Below are 24,022 nucleotides of genomic sequence, written 5' to 3'. Positions count from 1 at the left end.
CACTGGCGACCAGACTGTAAGCTCCTAGGACTTGTGTCTTTTTCATTCTTATACTCCCAGTAGAAAAAGATGTTTTTCTTAGAAACTGTGGGAAAGAAATTAATTTAAGAGCTGAAAATGTTCAGAGAGACCATAAAATGGAGATGCAATTTGGCCCAAAGACCTATTCTACTTGACTCATTCAATGTTTAGTTGGCAACATTAAAAATTGAGATTTCTCATAAAAGTGGCAGTGTTAAATTTTAGATTAATTTTTATTGAAAAAATTTTATTTCTGATTGTTTTGGCATTTGAAAAAGTGCTGTATTTTTAAAGATCTGCCCACATTAGTCACCACATCCCATGTGGCACCCATTGGTGGAGCTTAGGTGTCCCTTGTTCAGTGGTTCCCCAGTACTGGTCTTATTCCCAGAGGGGTTCATTCACTATTTTCCTGGGCTCTGAGGGCAGCTGAGTCAGGTCCCTGGCTAAAGAGAAGCTCATCAGTTCCCAGCAGGCCACTTTTCAGTGTACCATAAAACATGATACCTTTGTTACATTAGTGATCTGGGAGTATCTGGAATAGGCAGGTGGGGCGGGGGTTCTGTCCCAAAGCCTACACTCCCAGTGGAAGTCTGATGAGATACATTGATAGAGAGGCTCATTAGTATTTTACTATATTTTCTGCCAGCACTGGGTGTTGCAAAATCACTGCCATGGTGTAAATAATTAGATAAGGGTGTATGTGGAATTCACAAAACTTTTATTGATCTGTTTATCATGCCAAAAAAAGTTGTTTATTTAAAATTCAAATTCCACTTGAAAAAGAGGCAACAAGCGATAGTTGGGATCCCAGCCTGCTCCTGGAGGAGCTCCTGTGTCCACAAAAAAGCACGCACATTCTACAGCTATGCGATTTGCTCACTCGGAATTGCATTCTGGAAAACTCCTCCCAGAGTCCCCTTGCAGAACGCCATTTGTGTCTTTAGTTGGTTGTAGCTGGGAAACAACAACAGAAAGAAAAGGAACTCCATCCTAAGACTTCTTAGAATATTTTTGGTTTTGAAACTACTGACCCTCAAGGATCTACCACCACCCAACCTAGAATATATATATATATATATATATATATATATATATCTCATATATATATTCTCATTGAAAAGCAAATCATTGTTTATTTCACTTGCTTGCTGTCACGTCAGACCCTTAGGATGGTCTCGGCACACCTGGCTCTCCTTCTCGGTGGGATCCTGTGGATTCTGGCTGTGGGTGGGCAGCCCTTCAGGAGCGTTTGGACTTGCTGCAAGTTGGGCACAGAAGCTGACCCTTGGTGACGATGTATGCCCGGCCGCTCAGCAGCTGCTCACAACCCTCACAGACAAAGTGCTTTCGGTGCCAGGCCAGATCTTCCACACGCTGGTAGTCCTCAGCGAATATTATCTGGGGAGGGGAGCAGGAGAAATGCACGACTCACTTTCTGTCCCTAGGTAGAGACGGTATATCTAGGACAAGTTATAGGGTGGTGGTTCATCCCATCCTATTCTTGTTTTGACCTTTTAAAGCCTTAGTGGAAAAATCTGGCATAAATTTGAGGCAGTAAGGATAATATTTGGTGAAGGTTGTGGTTGCATCTTAGCTTCTCAGATGGAATAAAAAAAATCCTCCACTACAGGCAGGTTTTACTTATCTAGCTATCTGTGATACTCTTTGGGTCAAATCTAAAGTTTAGTTCCAAGGTGGGATTACACACCCAGGTGAAGAAAGCTTAAGGATAGATAAACTGCCAATGGCCAATCATCAAGAGCAAGAATACAGAGGGTCACTTGGGCTTGGAATGAAGTGACACTTGGAATAGACATATTGTAAGGATCCCCTGAGGCTCAGGAAGTGCAGAGGAGCATAATGTTTAATGGGCCTTCTAGTATTGGAGTCAAACAAGAACTGGGTATGAGTTTTCACTTAAGACATCTACCAGCTTGGTGACTTTGGGCAAATTACTTAATCCCCCTGTGCCTCAGCTTCCACATCTGTAAAATGGGGATATAAATACTTTCCATCCCATAAGGTTCTATGATTGCCAAATGACCAACTACATATGAAAGGCTTAGAATGTTGACTGACACAAAGTCAGGGCTATCTGATTAGCACTGACCTTTCAGAGCTTCACTTTTCTTAAATGTGAAATGAGAAAAAAATCATGCTTATCTCTCCCTAAAGGACTGTTGTGATATAAATAGCATGTTGTACATAACGTATGTAGCAAATTACTGACCCACTGTAAGCCCTTAATAAATGATAGAGAATTGTTATTGTGCATATACTGTTGTCACTTCAAAAATGAGGCTCCAGGGCAGGGCTGTGACAGTCCTTTTCCTTCTTAATATCACTTAATAACAGAGTTATTAGGTAAGAGGACTACAGGGTCTTAACTTCATATGGTGACCAATTCGTAGAAGGTGGTAGAAAATAGATGTTGGTTCAATATAAAGAAGACATTTCTAACCTTCATACATGCCAAAGATGAAGTTAGTATATTGCCTGCAACCAAAGGCATGCAAATAGTACATACTATGATCATAATTACTATTGCCATTATTAATACACCTTAGAGTTACTTTCATCAAACCAGTATCAGAGACTTGAATCTCTTTCATAGCATCTCTATCATATTGTATTGTATTGTGTCATATTAATGTTAAGTCTCATATTATGTTATAGTATATTATCATAAGACTAACAGCAGCTACCATTTATAAGTTCCTAGGTCAGGCCCTGTGGCAAGCATTTTCATGCATTATCTCATCTATCCTCATAGCCACTCTATGGGATGGGCGCTGGTCTCATCCCTATTTTATAAGTAGTAAAACTGAGACTCAGCTGAGGCTCCGGAGTTAGGTAACCACATGATAATAATAATAAGAGATGCAGATACAGGTTTGAACATGGGCAATGCCTCCTGGTTCATCCTGCTATGTTCTGAGTACTTACTAAGTGCTAGGCATTATGCCAAGGACAAGATTCACTGGCACTGTGTCTGACCCCTCCCAACAATCCCATGGTTGTCTGCCTCATTTTGCAGATGAGAAAATGAAGGTTGAGAGCATGCAGTGAGGTCTGACTTCAGTTTCCCAATCTGTAGAACACGTCATCCACAAAGCCATACTCCTCTTGGCCTCTGGGCTTTTACCCTCAGCAGTGTCCCTCAAGCCCCCCAATCCATCTCGCGGCTATTCTCCCACCTCATCGCAGCCGGAGCACCGGGGCCGCAGACTCTCGCAGTAATGGCGGCCGCACCAGGGTGCACCATCCTTCCAGAAGTAGATGAGGTCCACCAGCGGCTCGGAGCACTTGGCACACACAAAGCAGGTGGGGTGCCACTGCTTGTTGTAGCCTGCCCTGTCCGAGTAGACCACGGGGCTGTCAGGAGGGGCCACTCCCTTGCAGAGCTCGCAGACCTGGAAGGATGGGGAAGGACCACAGGAGACAAGGAAGTCAGGAGAGCACAGTGACATGGGTTCGAATTCCAGCTCCAGCCTCTCTACTTCCTGGGTGACCTTGGGCAAGTCACTATACCTCTTCGTGCCTCAGTTTTGTCATCTGCAAAGCGGCACAATAATATTGCCTACCTAACAGGATATTCATGAGGACTAAATAAAGTTATTTATTTAGCACAGTGATTCCCAAATTGTTTGGTCTCAGTACCCTTTATACTCTTAAAAATTATCAAGACCCCCACAGAGTTTTTGTTCATGTGGGTAATAGCTATTGATATTTACCATAAGAGAAATTTAAACTGAGAACAATTTAAATATTTTTTATTCATTTAAAAATGACAATACTAAACCTGTAATACATTAACATACCTATCTTGTTACTAAAATAACTATATGTTTCAAAACAAAAAAAGTAGTGAGAAGAAAATTTTAGGACATTGTTTTACATATTTGCAAATCTCTTCAATGACTTGCAGAAGATTGCTGGATTCCCATAACTGCTTCTGCAGCCCATCTTTTGCATGCTGTTGTTTTGGTTGACATACATGAAGAAAATCTGAACTCACACTGACATAAAGTTGGAAAAAGGAGGACGATGCATTTTAAAGGACCTTCCAGGCAACTGTGGATATTCTTCTTTGATACTACAGTAAAATTTGACAGAGGACAGTTTCTCAAGTTAGTTGCAGTGTGAAATCTGAAAGCACATCAGTGAACCTTTCATATTTGGTTACATTAAAACCTGTTTGTTTACCTTGCACTTTGAATGGATCTTTTTACCCATGCATGAAGAGTTTTAAATAATATTTAATAAATAATATTTTTGCCTAGAAGTGGTGCCTTATGCCTTTAATTCTAGCACGTTGGGAACTGGAGGTAGGAGGATCATTTGAGGCCAGGAGTTTGAGACCAGCCTGGGCAACATAGCAAGACCCCATCTCTACAAAAAAATTTAAAAATTAGCCAGTTGTGATGGTGTTCATTTGTAGTCCTAGCTACTCAGAAGGCTGAGGTGGGAGGACTGCTGGAGCCCAGGAGTTTGAGTTTGAGGCTGCAGTGAGCTATGATCGTGCCACTGCATTCCAGCCTAGGTGACAGAGTGAGACCTTGTCTCAAATAATAATAATAATAATATTTGAGTAGTTCTAGAGTTACAGAAAAATTGCAAAAACAGCACAGAGAATTTCTATATACTCCACAGTCAGTTTCTTGAGTTATTAGCATCTTACATTAATAAGGTATATTTGTCATAATTAATTAACCAATATTGATATGCTATTATTAACTAAAGTCCAAACTTTATTCAGGTGTTCATAAACTTTACCCAATGTCCTTTTTCTATTCCAGGATCCCAGATTCACTTAATTGTCATGTCTCCTGAGGCTCCTCCTAGCTGGGACAGTTTCTCAGACTTTGTTTTTGGCCACCATGACAGTTTTGAGGAGTACTGGTCAGGTGTTTTGTAGAATGTCCCTCAGTTGGGATTTGCCTGATGTTACTATGATGAGTACGTTGGGAGGAAGATCACGGGGCAAACTGCTCCTCTTATCACATCCTTCAAGGGTACATACTGTCGCCCTCACTTGTCACTGTTGCGGTTGACTTTGACCTTCTGGTGGAGGCAGTGTTTGTCAGATTCTTCACTGTAAAGTGACTCTTCTCCCCACTTCCATACTATCCTCTTTGGAAGGAAGTCACCAAGCCCTCCATGTCTAAAGAGTGCTCCATCTCCTCCAGGGCCAAGTATCTACATAAGTTATTTGGAACCCATGCATGATTTTGGCAGATCCCCCAAAAGGACTCCATGTATGTTAGCTAACATTATTTTTTAAATACCTATGGAATTATCTAATTTATATCTGTTCTCTCCACTAAGCGGCTAGCTGCAGAGGGCAGAGAGAGGCTGCTTGGTTGCAGCTCTGACCCAGGACCCTCTATTGGGCCCCGCACACGTAAATTCCCCATCAATAGTTGCTGAATGAAGGAGTGCTCCACCCTGCCATGAGGCCTTTGCCCTTGCTGTTCAGGATGTCTGGTACATTGTTCCCGTTCCTGTTTGCCTGATTAACTCCCTTTCATTCTTCAGATGTGAGACTTAAAGATCTTTTGTTCTGGGAAATCTTCTCTGACCTCCTTCCAGGGGCAATTAAGTCCATAATAAAGCTTCTCTGCTTACCTTTCTCTGTATGGTTGTTTGATACCTGTTCTTTCTACGCTAGATGGAAGCAGGAGCCACATCCAACTATGCTTGCTTTCACATCTCCTCGGTGCCAGGCACATAGTAGATGAACAATAAATATTTGGAAACCTCTGCCCTCCCACCTCATACTTCCTACTTAGGGGACAACAGATGAATGTGGAAGACACTAGCAGATGATGCATCTGTCTGCACCTTAGAGACAGGTTTAGACTAAGTGCAGCAGAGAGCTGGGCTCCAGAGACAGTTGCGGAAAGTTCTTGGGAGCTTTCAAAACACTCTTGCCTTTCAGGGGCTCATCCATGTTTACTGAGCATCTACTGTGTGCTAGGCCCTGGACTAGATGCTGGGGATACAGCAGTGACCCAGGCAGATAATGCCAGAGCCTTCAGGGAAACTGGAGCTTTGTGTGTATGGAGGCAGAAAATAAATATATAAAAAAAACAGATGAGATAATCATGGAGTGTGATAAATAGGAAAACAATCACAGGGTAAGGGAATGGAGAGTGACTTTGGGGGTGGATGGCAGGGACCACCTTAGCAGGAGAGGCCTCTCTGAGGGATGAGGGGCTAGGGATCAACCACATTCCTATTTATCTCACAGCAATCCTCTGGATAGGAGACGTAGGTACACAGGAAATGCACTCATTTTATAGATAAGACCAGCGAGGCCCAAGGAGACAAAATAGCTTGTGAAGGGGGGCACAGCCAAGAAACAGAGCTGGGATTCAAACTGCCGCCCTTGGCTCTGTGGCTTTCTATGGGAACTGAGCTGGGTCGGGTGGGGAGACTAAACTCAGGGAATTGTCTGAAGGGCTAGGAGGGCTCCCAGGAGAATGCATTCTGGCATGGCAAAGGAGCAGCATGCCCAATGGCTAGAGGTGAGAAGCAGCTTCCCTACAGGGCCTCTCAGCAGTTAATGTAGCCAGTGCCTGGCTGTTTGTCATCCTCTTTCCATCTGGGGCTCCTTTATCTGTCTTTTACTGCCAGTAACATTTTCACTGGCCTGCTCAGAAACCATGACAAGGTGGACCTCAACTCATGTTGTTCCTCAGCTTCAGTTAGGATTAGGGCTTTGTGGGGAGGGTGAGTGTGCCTGGGAGAAGTTCTCTGTGAGAGCTCTAGATTTCTGTCGTCTGCCAGTTCCCAGGAGCAGTGAAAGTTGCTAAATGCTCATTCGTTCACTGGTTCATTTAGGTATCCATCCATCGCACATTTATAACTTGCCTATTCTCATCCTCTAAAGAATGGGAACTTGACATTCTCAATCCACACAATCTTTTGAGTCATTTTGGAGTTATCCCCTGCTCCTGTAAGCCCCGATAATGATGATGGAAACGACAATGGCTGTCATGTCCCTACAGCGTGTCTGCATCCAGCACTGTGCTCAGGACTTTGCTCTCATTACTATTACCCCTTACATAAGCCCGAGAGAGTTATTTCTCCTTCTAGAGTTATTTTTCTGTTCGGAAAATCATTATCTTCTCTCTTAGAAATTACAAAACTGAAGGTCAGGGAGATTCAGTGATTTGCTCAGTAATGCACAGCTGATGGGAGGCAAAGCTAGGATTTGAACAAAGGCCAAACCTGACTCCAAAGCCAAAGTTCTTTCTACTCCATCATGTGGACTTGAGATCCGGCGTCAGTAAGCTACGGCCTGTGGCCAAACCCGGCCACTGTCTGTTCTCGCAAGCCCCATGAGAATGAAGACTGGATTTTACATTTGCCCTCCAATTCAGTGAAATGTTTTCTCCCAAGAAAGAACCCCTTCTACTTTTCTCATTAGTAGACCTATATTGGAAAAAAAAAACAAAAACTCTGTGCTCAATTATTTTTATTATCTTTTGAATTTCATTTAAAAAACCCATGGAAAGTTGTTTTCTCTCTTGTTACATAAAGTGCCCACATGATATTGCAGTTTTGGCTCTTGGCTCACATCTCCTAAAATATTTATCACCTGGCCCTCCAAAGAAAGTGTTTGCTGACCCTGGCTTTAGATGCTAATTTAAACTTAGTAAGTATCAACTATGTTTCAGCCAAAATAGAAATATTTATTTTTTTGCCATGTGAAGACAGGGAAGCATATAAGAGTTTGCACACTTACTATTCTTAACTTATATACTTTGATTACATACTTAATATACTCATATATTGAAGAGGAAATAAACATTAAAATGGTGAAAATTAGGAAAAGAACACTGAATAACAAGGAACGTCATGTACTGATAGTAGTTTCTGAGCGTAGGAGCTCTTGAATGACTGCCTATATAAGGAATGTGTTTGGTCAACTAGATATATCTTGAACTGGATCCTGACTGTGCCTGATAATGTTCCTTAGAACATGCTAGATTTGTGGTTTCAGTTACACCCCCAAGAATGAGTGGTGTGAGTTTTTCGCCCAAATGAAAACCCTGTTCCTCTTCACATGATTGAGACTCAGCTGGCTTGGAGCCCATCAGGGGGTCTAGACAAAAAAATCAGTGACCAGTCATCATTTACTTATTTTCACCCTCCCTCCTGCATAGCTGGGAACTGTAAACTCTTTGGCCAGGACTGTCTGAATACAAAGTGAGTTGTCTGTCTGGCTTCTTATTTCTACAGAATGAAATTTCCAGCTCTTTCCCTCCCACACAAAAGGGACTTTGTGTCAGTTCACCAAACTACAACCCACTGGGTAACACCATGATATATCAATGGGGCTCCCCACTCCACATTTCCAAATGTGAATTGACATGAAAGTAGGGAAAGGGAGAGGGATAGAAATGCACCTGGATTGGTCTGGGGAGCACCGGCAGGCACCCTGATGATACACTGAAGGAAGGAGGGGGATATCAGGTCCAAAAGGCAGTTTAGGGTGATCACGGGTGGCTTTGAACCCAGGTTATGGGTTGGGACTTCACTCTGGAGGCAATGGGTAGCCACGACTGGTTCTTTTTAAGACATTTTAAAAATATTTAAATTTTTTGTAGAGATGGGGTCCCACTATGTTACGCAGACCGGTCTTGAACTCTTGAGCTCAAAGGATCCTCCCGCCTTGGCCTCCTAAAGTGCTGGGTTTATAGGCATGAGCCACTGCACCTAACCTGTTACTGGTTCTTGAGATGAGGAGTTCAAGGTTCTAATTTGCACTGTAGGGAGATATTCTCGCAGCAGTATGAAGGAAGGAAGGAAAATTCTTGTTCACAGAGCTTGTTTGCAACCTTCTCATCCGTTGGAAAGCACTTTGTGAAGCCCCTCTTCGAGGAGCGTTTCTTCCCTCACTGTTCTCCCTAGCATCCCTGGCTCTTGGACTGGTTTCTTCCAGTAGCCAGCCCTTTTAAGCAAACAGTATCATTATCACTCTATGAAAACAAGATGTCCAGGTAAGGAGCCCTCTCAACATGTGTCAGGATGAAATGTGCTCTTCTTGCCTCTAAGCCATTTTCTGTATCCTTAACTCAGTCATCTCAAAGGATGAGAGACCTGAGGTTGTCCTGGATCTATCGTCTGGTGATACCTCAGCCATGAGAGACAAGCTAGCAGCCGAGAGTCAGAATGCCAGCCTACTTGGGTCCCATCATCCTGGCCCTTTCTCAGCACAAACTTAGTCTCTCCCACAATTCTTTGTAGTGAGGTTTGCAGTTTCTAAATTGCAACAGGTGGCTGAGAGGGGAGATACCAAGTCAGACTGCCTGGGTTCATAGCTGTGTGACCTTGGGCAAATGAACTAACTTATCTGTGCCTCTGTTTTTTCACCTGTTGAATGGCGATAGTAATGATAGCAACCTCATAGGATTGTGGTGTGAGTTAAATGACATAATGGAATTTTTGGACTTTATAAGGGCTCAATAATGATTTGCTAAAATCTCATGTATTTCTTAACTCTGCCCACCTTGCAGGCTAGAAATGTAAAGCCCAGAGGGATTAAACCACTTTCCTAAAATGACAAAGATATGTTGAAGGCAGGTTTGGAGGCCTGGATTTCCTTCCATGATACCAAGGGCATGTAGACTAGCAGGAGGTCATTCCTGCCACTGATGAGCTCTATTTTTTCCCCTATCAGTTCTCTCCATTTGTGCAAGGCCAGAGAATCGAGTCGTGTGAGTTTTTCATCATTTGCCACTGCTCCAGACTCAGCTCCACTCATCCCCTGCTTGGAGGGCCTGCTCCTCCCCATATCTGATCCTGCCCCTGGAGACAGTGGTTCTCAGGGTTGAGCCTGCCTCAGTATCCCCTAGAGGGCTGGTTAAAACATATCTCTGCTCCCCCACCGCCACCACCTCCCCACAGTGTCTGATACAGTAGATCTGGGGTGGGGCACAAGAATTTGCAAGTTCCTAGGGGATGCTGGTGTGGTTGGGGCCACACTTTGAGAACCGCTGTTATAGATTGTTTAAAAATAACTTTATACATAAGCTCAGCAAAACTGATATCACCAATTCAGTTCAGTTACAACAAAGGCTCATTTGAATTCCTGGGATGTTTAAATTCAACACTATTTTTTAAGAAAGACCAATGAGGCCATTCTCAGGTTACTTCCCCTATTAAGGAGCTAGTATGGTCAAATGGAAGTTCTTTGGGACTATGGTAAAAGGCATGGAGAAGAATGCTTTATAATTAGCATATCAGTTGTTTCTTGTTCATGTTCCCAAATATCTAAGATTGGAGCTTGCTCGTGAGAACGTTTCCAACATCTGTCATGTGACCTTGTTTGCAGACTATTTCCCACCTGGGTAGAGGATGTGTGAAACAAACCTTTCAGAAATAGAACAAATGGGAAGTTTCCTCCTGTGCCAGTAAAGTGTTGCCTTGTTCCTTATTCTAATGGCATGAGATTCTTAATTGAAATGAAAGATTTTGAATATTGGGGCCTTTGCAATTTGTAAACACCTGCCTCAAGAAAGCTGAGGAATATTTTAGATTCAGCTGCTCAAAAGCTAAGACCCTGCAGAGTTGTGGGGTTCCCTCAGCCATGGGTGTTTAAGTCATGTTGGCAAATTTCTTGGATACCCTTCCAACCAACATAGAATTTAATTCCCTTTCCATGAATATGGTCCCACCTTAGTGACTCAATTCTATAGAACAGAACATGGATGAAGTGATGCTATGCAGCTCCCAGGGTAGTAATAAAGGCAGTGTTTTCCCCTGGGCTCTCTCGCTCAGTACACACACCTTGGGAGCCCTCAGCTGACAGGAAAGAAGTCTTGGTATCCTGAAGCTTCCATCTGAGGGCAACCACATGGAGAGACCTCGGAGGTCAAGGAGGTCAAGGGAGGGTCCCAGCTGTGTGTGTCTTCCCAGCCTCTAGCTCGAGCATATGAGTGAACGAGCTTCAGGTGATTCCAGTCTCTGGCCTGCGAGCTCCTCCAAGTGACACTGAATGGACAGAGATAAGCTGTCCCCACTGTACCCTGCCAAAATGGTGATTTGTGAGCAAAATACATGTTGGTTTCAGCCATATGCCTTGGGATGCTTTGATATGCAGCCCTAGGTGACAGAAACATCAAATGTGTACATGCAGAATTATTAAGGTTTCTGAAATGGGAGTAACCAAGACACAAAGTGTTTTAGGCAACAGCAGACTCGGGACAATGGCCAAGGGTTACTCAGCTGAAGAACTGTCTCTAAGGACTGAACTGTGTTGGCCTTCAGAGAGGGATCAGCAGATATGAGAAGGCTCTAAATCAGCAATAATCTCATCTCGGGTTTGCCAGAAGTTCTGTCTGAATTGTGTTGTTTTCCTCCAAAAGGCTCTTATCCAAAGGCCTATCCAGTCTAAACCCAGAGTGCCTCGTGGAAATCTCACTACTACAATACAGTAAATATTAACACAAGGGCCTTGAATTCAGGCACTGGGTTCTTTCCAACACAAATACTCAACAATTTGTTTATAAACAGCATCTCTCCATTTCCTCTTATGGTGACTATTTACCATCTTTGCTTTGCAGCCTCATGTATCCCAGAGGTTTTTATGTGTGTGTTTCTTTCTTTTGTAGTCTAACATCATTTCTGACATCTTTAGCTCTCTTGAGTTCTGTTTCCCCACACTGTATAGTCTTCCCAAGGCTCCCTATGGTGCAGAATGTGCAGGGTGGGTGGGCAACGGTTTGGGTCATGTGCTTTGGAACATGGTTCGTGCCATGGCTTCATCACTGGTGAAGCTCTTGGAAAAATCATCCAACCCTCTGAACCTCAGTTTTCTCATCTGTAGCACATCGTGGCAGGCCCTGGCTCATAGGAAATGCCTTAGCCTGGTGTTGGTGGTCACTACTGTTAACTGACCCCTTCACCTTACATTCCTTCTTGGGGCAGATTATCCATTATGGGGCTCTCTGCCAAGCAAGGCAAAATATTAAACATTTCTAACTGAATCTCCCTCCCTGGTTATGTGATGAAGTGAGGGAGATGGAAAGGCTTCATAAATGCTACACGTGTAAGAGAACATCAGTGTGGGTTGTTCTCAAATCCAGCTCTGACAAGCATGGGCCCAAGGACTGGCTCCTTGCAAAAGGATGCTGCTTGGTCCACAGCTGAGCAGGGACAGAGTCTCAGATGTGTTCATTCCAATTGCAACGGCCTTGCCCGGGGCTTAGAACTGCGTGGGTGCTCCAGAGATGGGAACACCTGTTAATTAGAGTCTGTGTCAGGTTTGGAGTGAGGCAGGTCTGGATCCTAGTTCTGGATTAACTACTCACCATCTAGGTGACTAGACAATTTCCTCAGCTTTGTTTTTTGAAATTTTTGTTTTTGTCTGTGATCCACAGTAGCAAATACATTACACGTCCTGATCCAACACACACACACATACACACACACACTCCTGAAAAAAAAAAGCTTCCTGGAAAAATATTTACTACTCCTGAAACACTCTTCCCTTTTCAGTTAAAAAAAATTCTGGTTGTAGTCCACTAAATTGATGTATTACCCACTGACGGATTGTGACCTGAAGTTTGAAAACACTGTTTAACTTTGCTAAGAGTGTCTTTTAATTCCCTTGTTTGTAAAAAGGAGGATGATACACTTTGTAGGATAATTCTTAGGATTAAGTAAAATAACATGCAAAATCTCTGGCACAGTGCCTGGCATAACCTAGGTAGTCAATGAATGGGAGATGACAGCATCATCATCATCGTCATCATTTAGCTCATATTAGCAAAACAAAATTGAGTAAAACCAAAGAGATTAATAAAAAGCTAAAACTATTCTTTATGATTCTTCCAGTTCAGGGGTCAGCAAACTGCGTCCATCTGTGGGCCAAATCTAGCCCACCACCTGTTTATGTAAATACAGTTTGATTGGAACACAGCCAGGGTCATCTGTTTAGATATTGCCTATGGCAGCTTTAGTGCTTCAAGAGCTGTGTTAATTAGTCGTGACAGAGACCATGTGGCCTGAAAAACCTTCAATATTCACTATATGCCCTGTACAGAAAAAGTTTACCAATCCCTGTTTTAATCAATGGAATAATATGCAGCCCACTCAAAAAAAAAAAAAAAAAAAAAAAAGCTAGTGAAGGCCATGTGGCAACATGGAAAAGTATTTATAGTATAAAAAGTGGGAGAAAGGGAAGTTTCTTTGGAAGAAAAAAAAGATCTCCCTGAAAGTCACTAAAGTATCTCCACTGCAAAGCAAGAGGCAGGCAGATGCCGAGAAGCTGGTAACCATAGTGATTTTGCGGCTGCCCCCAGGCTCCTGCCCATGGTGCCTGAGCCAGGGGTGGCGGGACTGTGGGGAGCAGGGATTCCTCTGGGTGAATGACCCCAGGTTTGTCTCTGGGCCTCTTACCCTCCTGTCCTCCAGCTCAGATGGGGCTCACTAAGTGGGGAGGAGTGGCAGTTTCAAATTCCCAAGTGGGGCTGGCAGGAAAGCCAGCCAGCCTGCCTGCCGAGCCCACAAGCCAAACATCTGCTTAGACAAAGACTTGGAAGTCCCTTGCCCACAAATATGTCCTTCTATTGGGGCTGGAGTTGGGCTGAGCCGCCAGCTGCTGTAAGTTTCCATCTGAAAGGCAGACCTTTGGCGGGGGGGAGGGAGGGGACGGAGGCCTCCCGTCCCCTTCTCAGCATTCTTGTGGGGAAATGGGGCAGAGGGGTCAGACTGTGCTCCCAGGATCCTGGAGGATGATTTCGGACCATATTCACACGTTTTTATGATTGTGGGGAACATCTTCACTTCTCTCAATGGACTGTCCTCCTCCTAAGTTTGCTCATTTGGGGCAGTCACTTGGCCTGAGGAAGGAGTGGTTGGGGAAGGGGCAAGACGGGGAGGCACCCGGCAGGAAGGGTAAATGCTAAAGAGTAGAGATCACATTAAAGGCTATGCTCTGGCTTTCTTTCCCCTTTCTTCAGTTACAAGTTCGGGGTGTGGAGAAAGGCAGAAATTCCTGGGCAAAATAACCGTGCCCGGGAAATCTGTGTATTTAATTTCTGAGAAAATATTCAGCGAGCTCTCTAAACGCAAGGCAATGGCTTGGTGGAGCTGCTAACAGTCAGAACATGAAGATCATTGCCCACCCAGCTCAGGGGCCCATCAGTTCCATCCAGGTGGGGTGCGCAGGGCTTGGAGAGTGCGCGAGGGGCTCCCACCAGCCTGGTGTGAATGGGTCCAGGTTGCTGGAGTCGGCAGCTCCCTGGCCATGGAGATCTCTGATACTCAAAAGGCCCACAAGAACCCACAGTGGGTGGAACTGGGGGTGGACATGGGAATCCTTTCATTGTTCTCAGTACGCAGATAAGAGGCTCCCAAATGCTCAGTGGGCTGAGCTGCAAGCTACCCCGTACACTGCTGCCCACCCTGGAGAACCTAAACACTCACGTATATATCCCCTGGCATGGTCGGACCCACCCTGCCGAGGCCCCACCCCAACACAGCTTCAGACTTCACTCTGCCAGTGGAGCAGAAGGACTGGGGATTGAACCAAAGCCCCACTCTCATCAGCACGTGGGGTAACCTCACTGCGCCCCAGGTTCCTCACCTGCGAAATGGGTATCACAACCCCAACCTCTCTCACTGGTTGTTACAAAGAGTTAAAGAGGTTTATTACTTGGGAGGTTGAGGCGGGAGGATGGTTTGAACCCGGGAGTTTGTGGCTGCAGTGAGCTATGATCCTGCCACGGCACTCCAGCCTGGGTGAGAGAGTGAGAGCCGTGTATCTAAAAAAATAAAAATAAAGAGATTGAGACCTTGCACAGTGCCTGCTGCAGCCTCACAGTTTCCCCTTTCTTCCCTTGATTCTCATCTTTTCTTCTTTCCTACCCTCCATCCCCGCACAATGGGACATGTGAGGAAAAGAGGGAGACTAAATATTTTTGAATTGTATTGGCCTCACTGATGGAAAAGGGCTCGCTTCTTCAGGGGTGACAGCGGGTGCAGTAGCATCTGGGACTGGGATTTTTCAGGCTTGGTATTGCCCCATGAAGAGGGCAACTCTGACAACTTGGTGGCCGGAGGACCTTCCCATGATATCCTGCCTCTCCTAACCTCAGTGTAATATAACACTTTCAGAGGACTGCCCTGAGGTAGGCATGGACAGCCACAGCTTTTGGTTCATTTCTGAAGTGGACCGAGGTGCCAAGGCTAATTTTAGGTGGCCCCGTCTCGTCAGTAGGGCCCGTCTGCTGGCCTGGGGTTGGGAAGCTGGGGGTGGGGTCAGAATCTGCTCACTGTGTTCAGATCTGTGTAACTCACAGCCCCAGCCATGCAGGTGGGCTGGGCTCAGACAGCAGTGTGTCCTGCAACCTGGCCACCACTGTTATCTGGGCTCACTCAGAACATGGCCCCTTAGTAGGAATTCCATACAGGCATTTCTGCAATAACGCTCCTCTGGTGTGGACATTATTTTCCAATGAGGATGGTTAGGTGGGGGGCTGGGTGGGAGAACTTGGCAGGCTGACCCTGCCACTGCTCCAATAGGCCCCCTCCCAAGGACTCAGAGGAAGGACGTCCCCCAGCAGGTGGACAAGGTGGGAGGGAGCTGAGGGAGCTCACAGCTGGTGTGTGTGGGGGGGGGTGGGTGTAGGGGAAAGTGGGGCTCTGGCCTCAGATTGCAGAGACTTAGTGTCATCAGGGATGGGGGCCGTCAAGGTAGGGTACAGAGCATAGTGTGGTATATTCTGCACCTGTGCTTCCAGAGCTCTCCAGGAACAGGGAGGGTTATGCAGTATTCTCAAAGGTGGGCTCACTTGGGGTAATCCACCCCCTATCCCACATAAATAAATACATACATAACATTGGGAGGCTGAGGCGGGTGGATCACGAGGTCAGGAGATCGAGACCATCCTGGCTAACACGATGAAACCCCATCTCTACTAAAAATACAAAACATTAGCCGGGCATGGTGGCAGGTGCCTGTAGTCCCAGCTACTCTGAAGGCTGAGGCAGGAGAATGGCATGAACCTGGGAGGCGGAGCTTGCAGTGAGCCGAGACCGTGCCACTGCACTCCAGCCTGGGCGACAGAGTGAGACTCCATCTCAAAATACATACATACATACATACATACATACATACATACATACATACATAGAGCCAGGAGGCCAAATACATCTGGAAAATGCCCATGTTACCATCTCGACTCTCACTATAGGCCAAATTGGTGGTATCATTTCTGCTGAGCTCACATGTAAGGCACTTTTTAACACTGTTAGCAGCGGTCCTCAAAGTGTAGCCCCAGACCAGCATCACCTGAGGACTTGTTAGCAATGCACATGCTAAGGCTCCACCCCACACCTACTAATAAGCTCTGGAAGGGGACCCAGCCTTCTGGAGTTGAACAAGCCTTCCAGGTGATTTCAGTTTAAGGACCACAGCATTGGCCTACTAAAGGCTCCGAGAAGTTCTGCTGTAAAGAAACCCACGTAGTTTCTTTCACTCCTGCTGTAAAGAAACTCACGTAGTTTCATGTTCACTCTAACGTCTCCTGAGCCAGCCACATGATCCTTTTATGGTCCAGAATATCTGGTAGCTCTCCTAGGAATAAGCTTTGGGAAATGGGAAAGAACATAGACTTGATTTTAGGCAGCTGTTCAGTTGAATCCCAGTTCTGAGGCCCAGCAGCCTGGGGAGGCACAGCCACTTCACATCTTGGGGCAGTTGTAAGCTTTAAATCAGATACTTGCTTAGTCCTGTCCTTGGTTCAGGCAATGCCCACGGACTTGCTGACATTAACGACAAGCACAACGAACACGATTAAGATGATAAACAGGCAGGTGTTACCGATACAGTTCCCGTAGGTTCATGTCTCTTTTTGCCCTTCGTTTTTCTCCCATTAATCTCTGTTCGGTTTTGGGGTGTCAGGCTGAGTCCTACAATTTCTTCCCCACACCTTTATTCTCAAGTTGAATGCCTGGACCACTTCTTGCAAAAATCATTGCCCTTTACCAGGGGAGCAGAAGTCAGGCTTCCTGCCTGATGCTTGGCTCTGGTAATTGTTCTGTGCTGCCCTTTTATGAGAAAGGAGAGGGTGCAAGCATACAGGGCAGCCAGCACACACGTCCACTTGATGTGAATGCTGGTGAGGCAAGGCAGACGGGTCAGGGAGTGCAGCCCACACCCACTCCTAATGGCGGGGTTGCTGGGAACACACTGTCTGTGGCCTGTCAGCCTATGTAGCTACCCTTTTCAGGATTACCTCCCCTGCTTCAAGGAGGTAAAAAGGGAGTTAAATAAGGGCACACAGTCTTCTTCCTGCCTGGAACAAATAACAAGCAGGGTTTTACAACTTAGCATTTTATCACAGAAAGGGTATTGGATCCAGGTTCTGCCCCATAGAAACTGTGGGATCTTAGAAAAGTTACCTATTATCCTTGAATCTCACCTGTAAAATGGGTTTGGTAAAATTCACCCTACCAGACAACTGTAAGAATTAAAGATAGACCCTGACGGTGTGAGCATAGTGTTTGGCACAGAGCAGGGGCTTAATAAATGTGGAATTGGAATCGCACTGTCCGCCTAGGCAAATTGGCGAACCAAATAGATCCCATTTTTTAAGGCTTAAGTTCAAACTTTCATTCATGGGTCACATATTTATTGAGCAATGGCTATGTATATCAATGCAAATAAAGAGATGAACAAGACCTCAGCATCTACAGACGGTGACAGACATCAATTCACTAATTACATAATAATTAAATTAAAATTGTGGTTGGGGCAGGGACATAGAAGTCTGTCTTCCACAGCTAGCCCAGCCTAGCCCAACCGATAAAGGCTTCCTTTGGAATCCCTACTTATTTTCTGACTTTGGCCTTTTCCATTTACTGTCTAGTATTGCTATTTAAATGCTTCCCAAGTTCACAATCATTTCCTTAAGCTGACTGTAGGCAAGGACCCGGGTTCTCGGGCTGCCTTTGCCTTTGTTCCACACAGAACAAATATGCGAGGCTCAGTCAGGAATAAAATACGATGTTAGATCCACATGTCTCTTGGGAATGGCGATTTGGAAATGCTACAGTGACTTAGAGGTCTCCTTCCAACTTTGAATTATCTAGTATTTAGGGTTTATGAACAAACAGCTATTTGAGGGTGGACAGAAGCCAGGATCAGGGTGGGGCGGGAAAGACCAGTTTATAGACCATGGTAACTAGATCTAATATTTTTTTCTTTTTTACATCCTTAGGACATGTATTCTTCCTGAGAAATGGGCCTTTTATGCGTCACTGCCAAATCTGTAGTAGAGGAAATAAATCTTGTTCTTTGGTCTTAGAGTTCTCAGATAAAACAGTTTCTTGGTTGGCAATCCCAGATGGTGCTAATAAGATGGGGCTTGGAGATGGAGGATGCAAGTTTTGGATGATTAGCTTGAGTGACTACAAGGGAGAAAGAGTCCGGCCCTCTCTGGATGTGGCAGCAGCTTCGTTTGGGCTGGCATTTCCCTGGGTCACCTGGCTCATGTGTGACTGCCAGCCTGTTCAGCAAGGTAGATAATGTGCTTGGGGATCTCGTGTGCTGGGACTTCTATCTCCAAAAGTTAATTGCCATAGAAACAAATGAGGACACTTGGTTGATGGGGCAGGGGGAGCAAAAGGTAAAACAGGGGCTGGGGACCAGAAACGCAGTGCACGCTAGACCCACGTGGTCCAGCCTCAAGCATTCCTTTCGCCTTCTGTGGGGCAGTTTAAGACAAACCAAGCCATGAGGCTTTCATCTCCCCAACTCTGGCTTCTCCTTTCTGTTTTCTCAAAATGGCCCCCAGTGACTCACTCCTCAGCAGCACTTCTTCCACACTGCCACTTCCTATGGGTTGAACATCCCCTCCAAACACTCAGGTTGAAACATAATCCTCTGCATAGCAGTATTGAGAGGTGGGGCCTTTAAGAGATGATTGGGTCGTGAGGGCTCAGGTCCTCAGGAATGGATTAATCCACTTATGGCTTAATAGATTAATGGGTTATCACACGAGTGGGACTGGCTTCTAAGAAGAGGAGGAGAGACCCGAGTTAGCACACCCAGCCCCCTTGTCACACGATGCCCTGAGCCACCTCGGGACTCTGCAGAGAGTGCTCACCAGGAAGAAGTCCTCACCAGATGCAGCCCCTTGGCCTTGGACTTCTCAGCCTCCACAGATGTATGGAATACATTCCTTTTCTTTATAAATTACCCAGTTTCAGGTATTCTGCTATAAGTAACAGAAAATGTACTAAGACACTGCTAGAGGAAACTTTTGTAAGCACAGCATGGACCATGTACCTCTGACCAAAAGCCTGTCTATGACCTTTGGAATAAAGTCCTAACTAAGTTCATGGCATTCTGCAGTTTGGGGACAGTGTCCTCTGCTTGTTTGATTTCCTGGGGCAGAGCAGCTAATACAAGCTAATCAGTATTTGACTGATGAATGGATGGATGGAATGAACCCTCCAGGAATCCAGCCTCTGCTGCCCTCCCTAGCCTCATGTCCCCAGCTCCCCAAGCATGCCACACTTTCAATCATGTGGGACTTCTTTTAATCTTCTAAATGCACTGTGCTTTCTTGAACTCCTGGCTCTTTTTGCAAATGCTCACCTCTTTAAGGGGGTACACATCCTCCCCTCAAAGCCTGAAGGCTTGGATGACCCCTAGACATTCTTCGTAGACCAGCTTGTACCTCACCAACTTCTTGAAGCTTACCCTCACCACCAAGCAGGCTTAGATGTCCCTTCTCTAAACTGTTTCGGTTTGGCCTGTGACCGCCACTGGACTATGAGCCTTTCAAGGGCAGTGGTATTGTATCATTTTCCATGGGACAGTGCCTGGCACAGACTAAATGAGCAATCAATATCTGCTGAATGCACAAATTCATGAATAAATGCACGAATGAGGGAACAAAGCCCCGTGACGGGGCCCTGACTGTCCAGCCCTGGGCCTGCATGGTTTCAGCCTGGCTGGAAGCATGGGAGAAACTTACGTATTCCACTTCTTTGGACGGGTCACTGAGACTGCCGTTGGTGGTAGCGGCAGTGGTCTCTGCCCCCTCTGGCTTTTCCTGCTGCTTCCCCTCCTCCTTGGGCAAGCCACCCTGCCCCGGGAGGGCCACTTCTCCCACGCCGAGGGCCTCGCTCTTATATTGCTTGACAAATTCTTCCATCAGTTTCAACTCATTCTCCAAAAGTCCACGGCAGCGCGAGGGATCCTGGTCATAGATGGGGAGCTGGTGCATGAGCTGGCGGCGGCGGTAAAAGGCGCCCTCTGTGCCTGTCACTGGCTGCTTCTCCTTGGGGATAAGCTCCATGTACTGCAGTCCCTAGGGAGGAGGAGGAGGAAGAGACAACGTGATGTGGATGGGGCTTCATCAGTCAAAGAAACTATGACAGAATCTACCTAAAACTAAAAATGCATTCTCTTCCAGCATTCTCAGCAACTGAAAGACCCACAGTCTTTATTTTCTTAACTTAATGCAGTTAGATTACTTTTGTAATTTTAGAAAATTACAAAAGCAATACTGTCCACTGTGACAAATAAAACACACATGAGAGAAAAAACTTTAGTAAAGGAAAAACACGCATCCCTTAGCTACCTTGTGTATGTAGGGAGTGTTCTATGTCTCAATCTTGGTGAAAGGGCCATGGAAATGTATCTGTGTCAAAGCTCGTCAAGCTGTACACATCAGACGCACGCACTTTGCCATATGCATACTGTATGATCGTGTGCTACATGACGGCATTTCAGTCCACGATGGGCCACATATACCACAGTGGTCTCATAAGATTATCATACTCTATTTTCACTATACCTTTTCTAGGTTTAGATATGTTTATATACACAAATACTGACTGACCATTGTGTTACAATTGCCTGTAGTATTCAGTACAGTCACATGCTGTACAATTTGTGGCCTAGGAGCAATAGGCTATACTGCGTAGCCTAGATGCGTAGCAGGCTACACCATCTAGGTTTGTGTAAGTGCATTCTTTTCTTTTTTTTTTTTTGAGATGGAGTCTCGCTCTGTTGCCCGGGCTAGAGTGCAGTGGTGTGATCTCGGCTCGCGGCAAGCTCTGCCTCCTGGGTTCACGCCATTCTCCTGCCTCAGCCTCCCGAGTAGCTGGGACTACAGGTGCCCGCCACTGCGCCCGGCTAATTTTTTGTATTTTTAGTACAGACAGGGTTTCACCGTGTTAGCCAGGATGGTCTTGATCTCCTGACCTAGTGATGCGCCCGCCTCGGCCTCCCAAAGTGCTGGGATTATAGGCATGAGCCACCGCACCCAGCTGTGTAAGTGCATTCTTTGACATTCACACAAAGACAACATCACCTGAGGACACATTTCTCAGAACGAAACCCCAGCATTAAGTGGTGTTTTAAAAAGTTTAAGTTTGTTTTAAAAAGGATTTTAAAAACTTACACCTTATTGGCTGTTGGTAACAGCTTGCCAACAACTTTGTGTTTATCCTTCCAGACTATTTCCTATGTATATTTATTAAATAAGGGCACCCAGTCTTCTTTCTGCCTGGGACAAATAACAAGCAGGGTTGTACTTAATGTATTTAAATGCTATTTTCTGTGCGTGTGTACCATTTAACATGAGTCCTTGGTCAGTGGGTTCTGTTTCTCCTGTGACTGGGCCAGCCCATGTCATGGTGTGGGACAGGGAACAATCTTGCGTGTGAGAAAGAGACACTTGTTTGCATCTGCTAATGTGTGCTCTATCTGTTGGTTAAGTAGCTAGCTCTCTACTTGCTAATAATAATCATTATTTTATTGCTTATTCTCCAAGGAACACTGTAGTTTTCAATTTTGGATGGCAGTGGAAAGAAAAAGGAGTCTACATTTACTCATGGGCTAGGTTTTCCATCAGAATTTGAATAAAGCTCATTTTGCTCTGTTCTCTGACTTTCAATTAATGGTAATAATTACATTTACTAGTTTGCCTCTATCACCAAAGAAAAGTTGCTGCTTTTAAACCTCTTCTTTAGTATCATTTGCTAGACGGTAGCCAGCTGATAAAACTCTTAACAGTATAATGACAAAAGTTATGCCAGCTGGCTGCCCTCACAAAACCTGTGTCCCACTCGGCGCTCTCTTCTCACTGGCCCCACAATTGATAGGCTTGATCTCTACCTTCACTCATGGACTTACACCTCCCCCTGCCCCTGGAAGGAAAAGCCCTCTCTCTTCTTTCCTGTTCTTACAAGCAGCACTGTATGCTTTGGTCTCTCCCTAGTCCTTAACCATTCCTAGTGTATTTGAGCTGACCCTCTAGCGGGACAGTTCAATCCCTGAGGGCAGGCCATGTCCCTTCTACCGTAGTAGCAAGAGCAAAGGCTCTGGAATCGGCTTGTCCTGAACTGAAATCCTGGTTGTAGGCATGCCGGCGGTGTGACTGTGGCCATGTCATGCCGTCTCTCTGCACAGGTTCTTCAGCTGTAAAAAGGAGGATCGTAAACCCTAGGGTGGCTATAGGATTACTTAACAGAACCACAGCGCCTACCAAGCTGCTCCAACCACAGCCCATGGGCCACATATGGCCCAGGACAGCTTTGAATGTGGCCCAACAGAAATTTGTAAAAAATTCATAAACATTCTTAAAACATTATGATATTTTTCTGTGATTTTTTTTAAAGCTCATCAGCTATCGTTAGGTGATGGTGTACTTTATGTGTGGCCCAAGACAATTCTTCTTCCAGAGGAGCCAAAAGATTGGACACTCCTGATCTACATGCTACTGACTTTCTCTTTTTTTTTTTTTTTGTTTGTTTTTTTGAGACAGAGTCTCGCTCTGTCACCCAGGCTGGAGTGCAATGGCCTGATCTTAGCTCACGGCAATCTCTGCCTCCCAGCTTCAAGCCATTCTCCTGCCTCAGCAGGAGAATCCTGAGTGGCTGAGATTATAGGCGTGAGCCATTACACCCGGCTAATTTTTGTATTTTTAGTAGAGACGGGGTTTCGCCATGTTGGCAGGTTGGTCTTGAACTTCTGACCTCCACCAACCTCGGCCTCCCAAAATGCTGGGATTACAGGTGTGAGCCACCGCACCTGACCCTCTTTGCTTTTCTATCTGTGGCTTTTCTCTTTTCAAATCTCTGATTACAGTTAGACTCACCAGCTACATATGTCAAAGTAGTGTCTCTCAATGGACACAGTGTACAATAACCCTGTGAAAAATTACTAACATGCAGATTCCCGGGCACCAAGCCCCAGTCAAGATCTCCATCCAGTAGGTGAGGTGTGGGGTACAGGAATCTGTATTTTTAACAAGAATCCTGGTAAATCTGATGCAAAAAGTTGGCTCCTGGACTTTACTTTCACTACTGTTTCAATAAAATACTGGCAAACAAAAAAATTAGTGAGATAAACAACTGGGATTCTCAAGCACTGGACAGAGATCTGAGGAAAGGCCAGAGGATGACTCCTAGCTGCTTCAGGCTTTTGCAAAATGTAAGAATTCTCAAGGAAGAAATATGAATTTTGCTAATACCTGAGAGATGCCTAAATGAGCTCTTACTCTGCTCCAAGTTATAGTCAGAGATTCACATTCTTGATCAGAATGGTGTAATTTAAGTAGATGATCATTTTAGATTTGCTGGCTTTGCAACATGAATTTTGTTTCTCTCAAAACTGAATATTTTTATTTCATTTACCTCCTGGGCAACATTCCTAATTAAAAAAAAAAGTCAACCTTGTCTAAAATCGCTTTTTCTTAGAAAAGTATAATTAAATCATTATGGACATAAGGTATTTCATGGTTTATTAATTAAAAAATATGCAAAGTCAACTTCTAATAGTAGAATCGACAAGGTCTCAGGTCAGTAACATTTCCCCATTAATATGACTGGTAACTGTCTGAATATTAATGTGTTCACAAGTAACTGTCCAATTTGGCCTCATTTATATATTTGTTTTTATTGAACATAATTCTTACGCATGGGTGAGTCCCAGGGACGGGGAGATTAGGGGAAGATACAG

The 24,022-nt window shown here is 45.0% G+C and overlaps 1 protein-coding gene across 3 annotated transcripts in view; it reads right to left on the bottom strand.

Annotated features, from left to right (window-relative positions):
• Positions 1-721: 721 nt before the first annotated feature.
• LMCD1 (LIM and cysteine rich domains 1) overlaps positions 722-24,022 on the bottom strand; it is a 66,650-nt gene continuing 43,349 nt past the window's right edge. For 2 of the 3 annotated variants that reach the window (XM_003814217.6, XM_057301994.2), the window contains 3 exons: positions 20,028-20,363; positions 3,222-3,437; positions 722-1,422 (listed from right to left, as the gene is read on the bottom strand). In XM_003814217.6, coding sequence (XP_003814265.3) covers positions 1,264-1,422; positions 3,222-3,437; positions 20,028-20,363 — 711 coding nt within the window. In that variant the 3' untranslated portion in view covers positions 722-1,263. Of the gene's footprint in view, positions 1,423-3,221; positions 3,438-14,957; positions 19,263-20,027; positions 20,364-24,022 lie in introns of those variants that run through there. The other variant, XM_063602093.1, reaches the window with a different exon arrangement.

Source organism: Pan paniscus, chromosome 2 (assembly GCF_029289425.2).
Source record: "Pan paniscus chromosome 2, NHGRI_mPanPan1-v2.0_pri, whole genome shotgun sequence".
NCBI lineage: Eukaryota > Metazoa > Chordata > Mammalia > Primates > Hominidae > Pan > Pan paniscus.
Note: the sequence above shows the minus strand (reverse complement) of the source record. Positions and strands in the feature narration are given on the sequence as shown.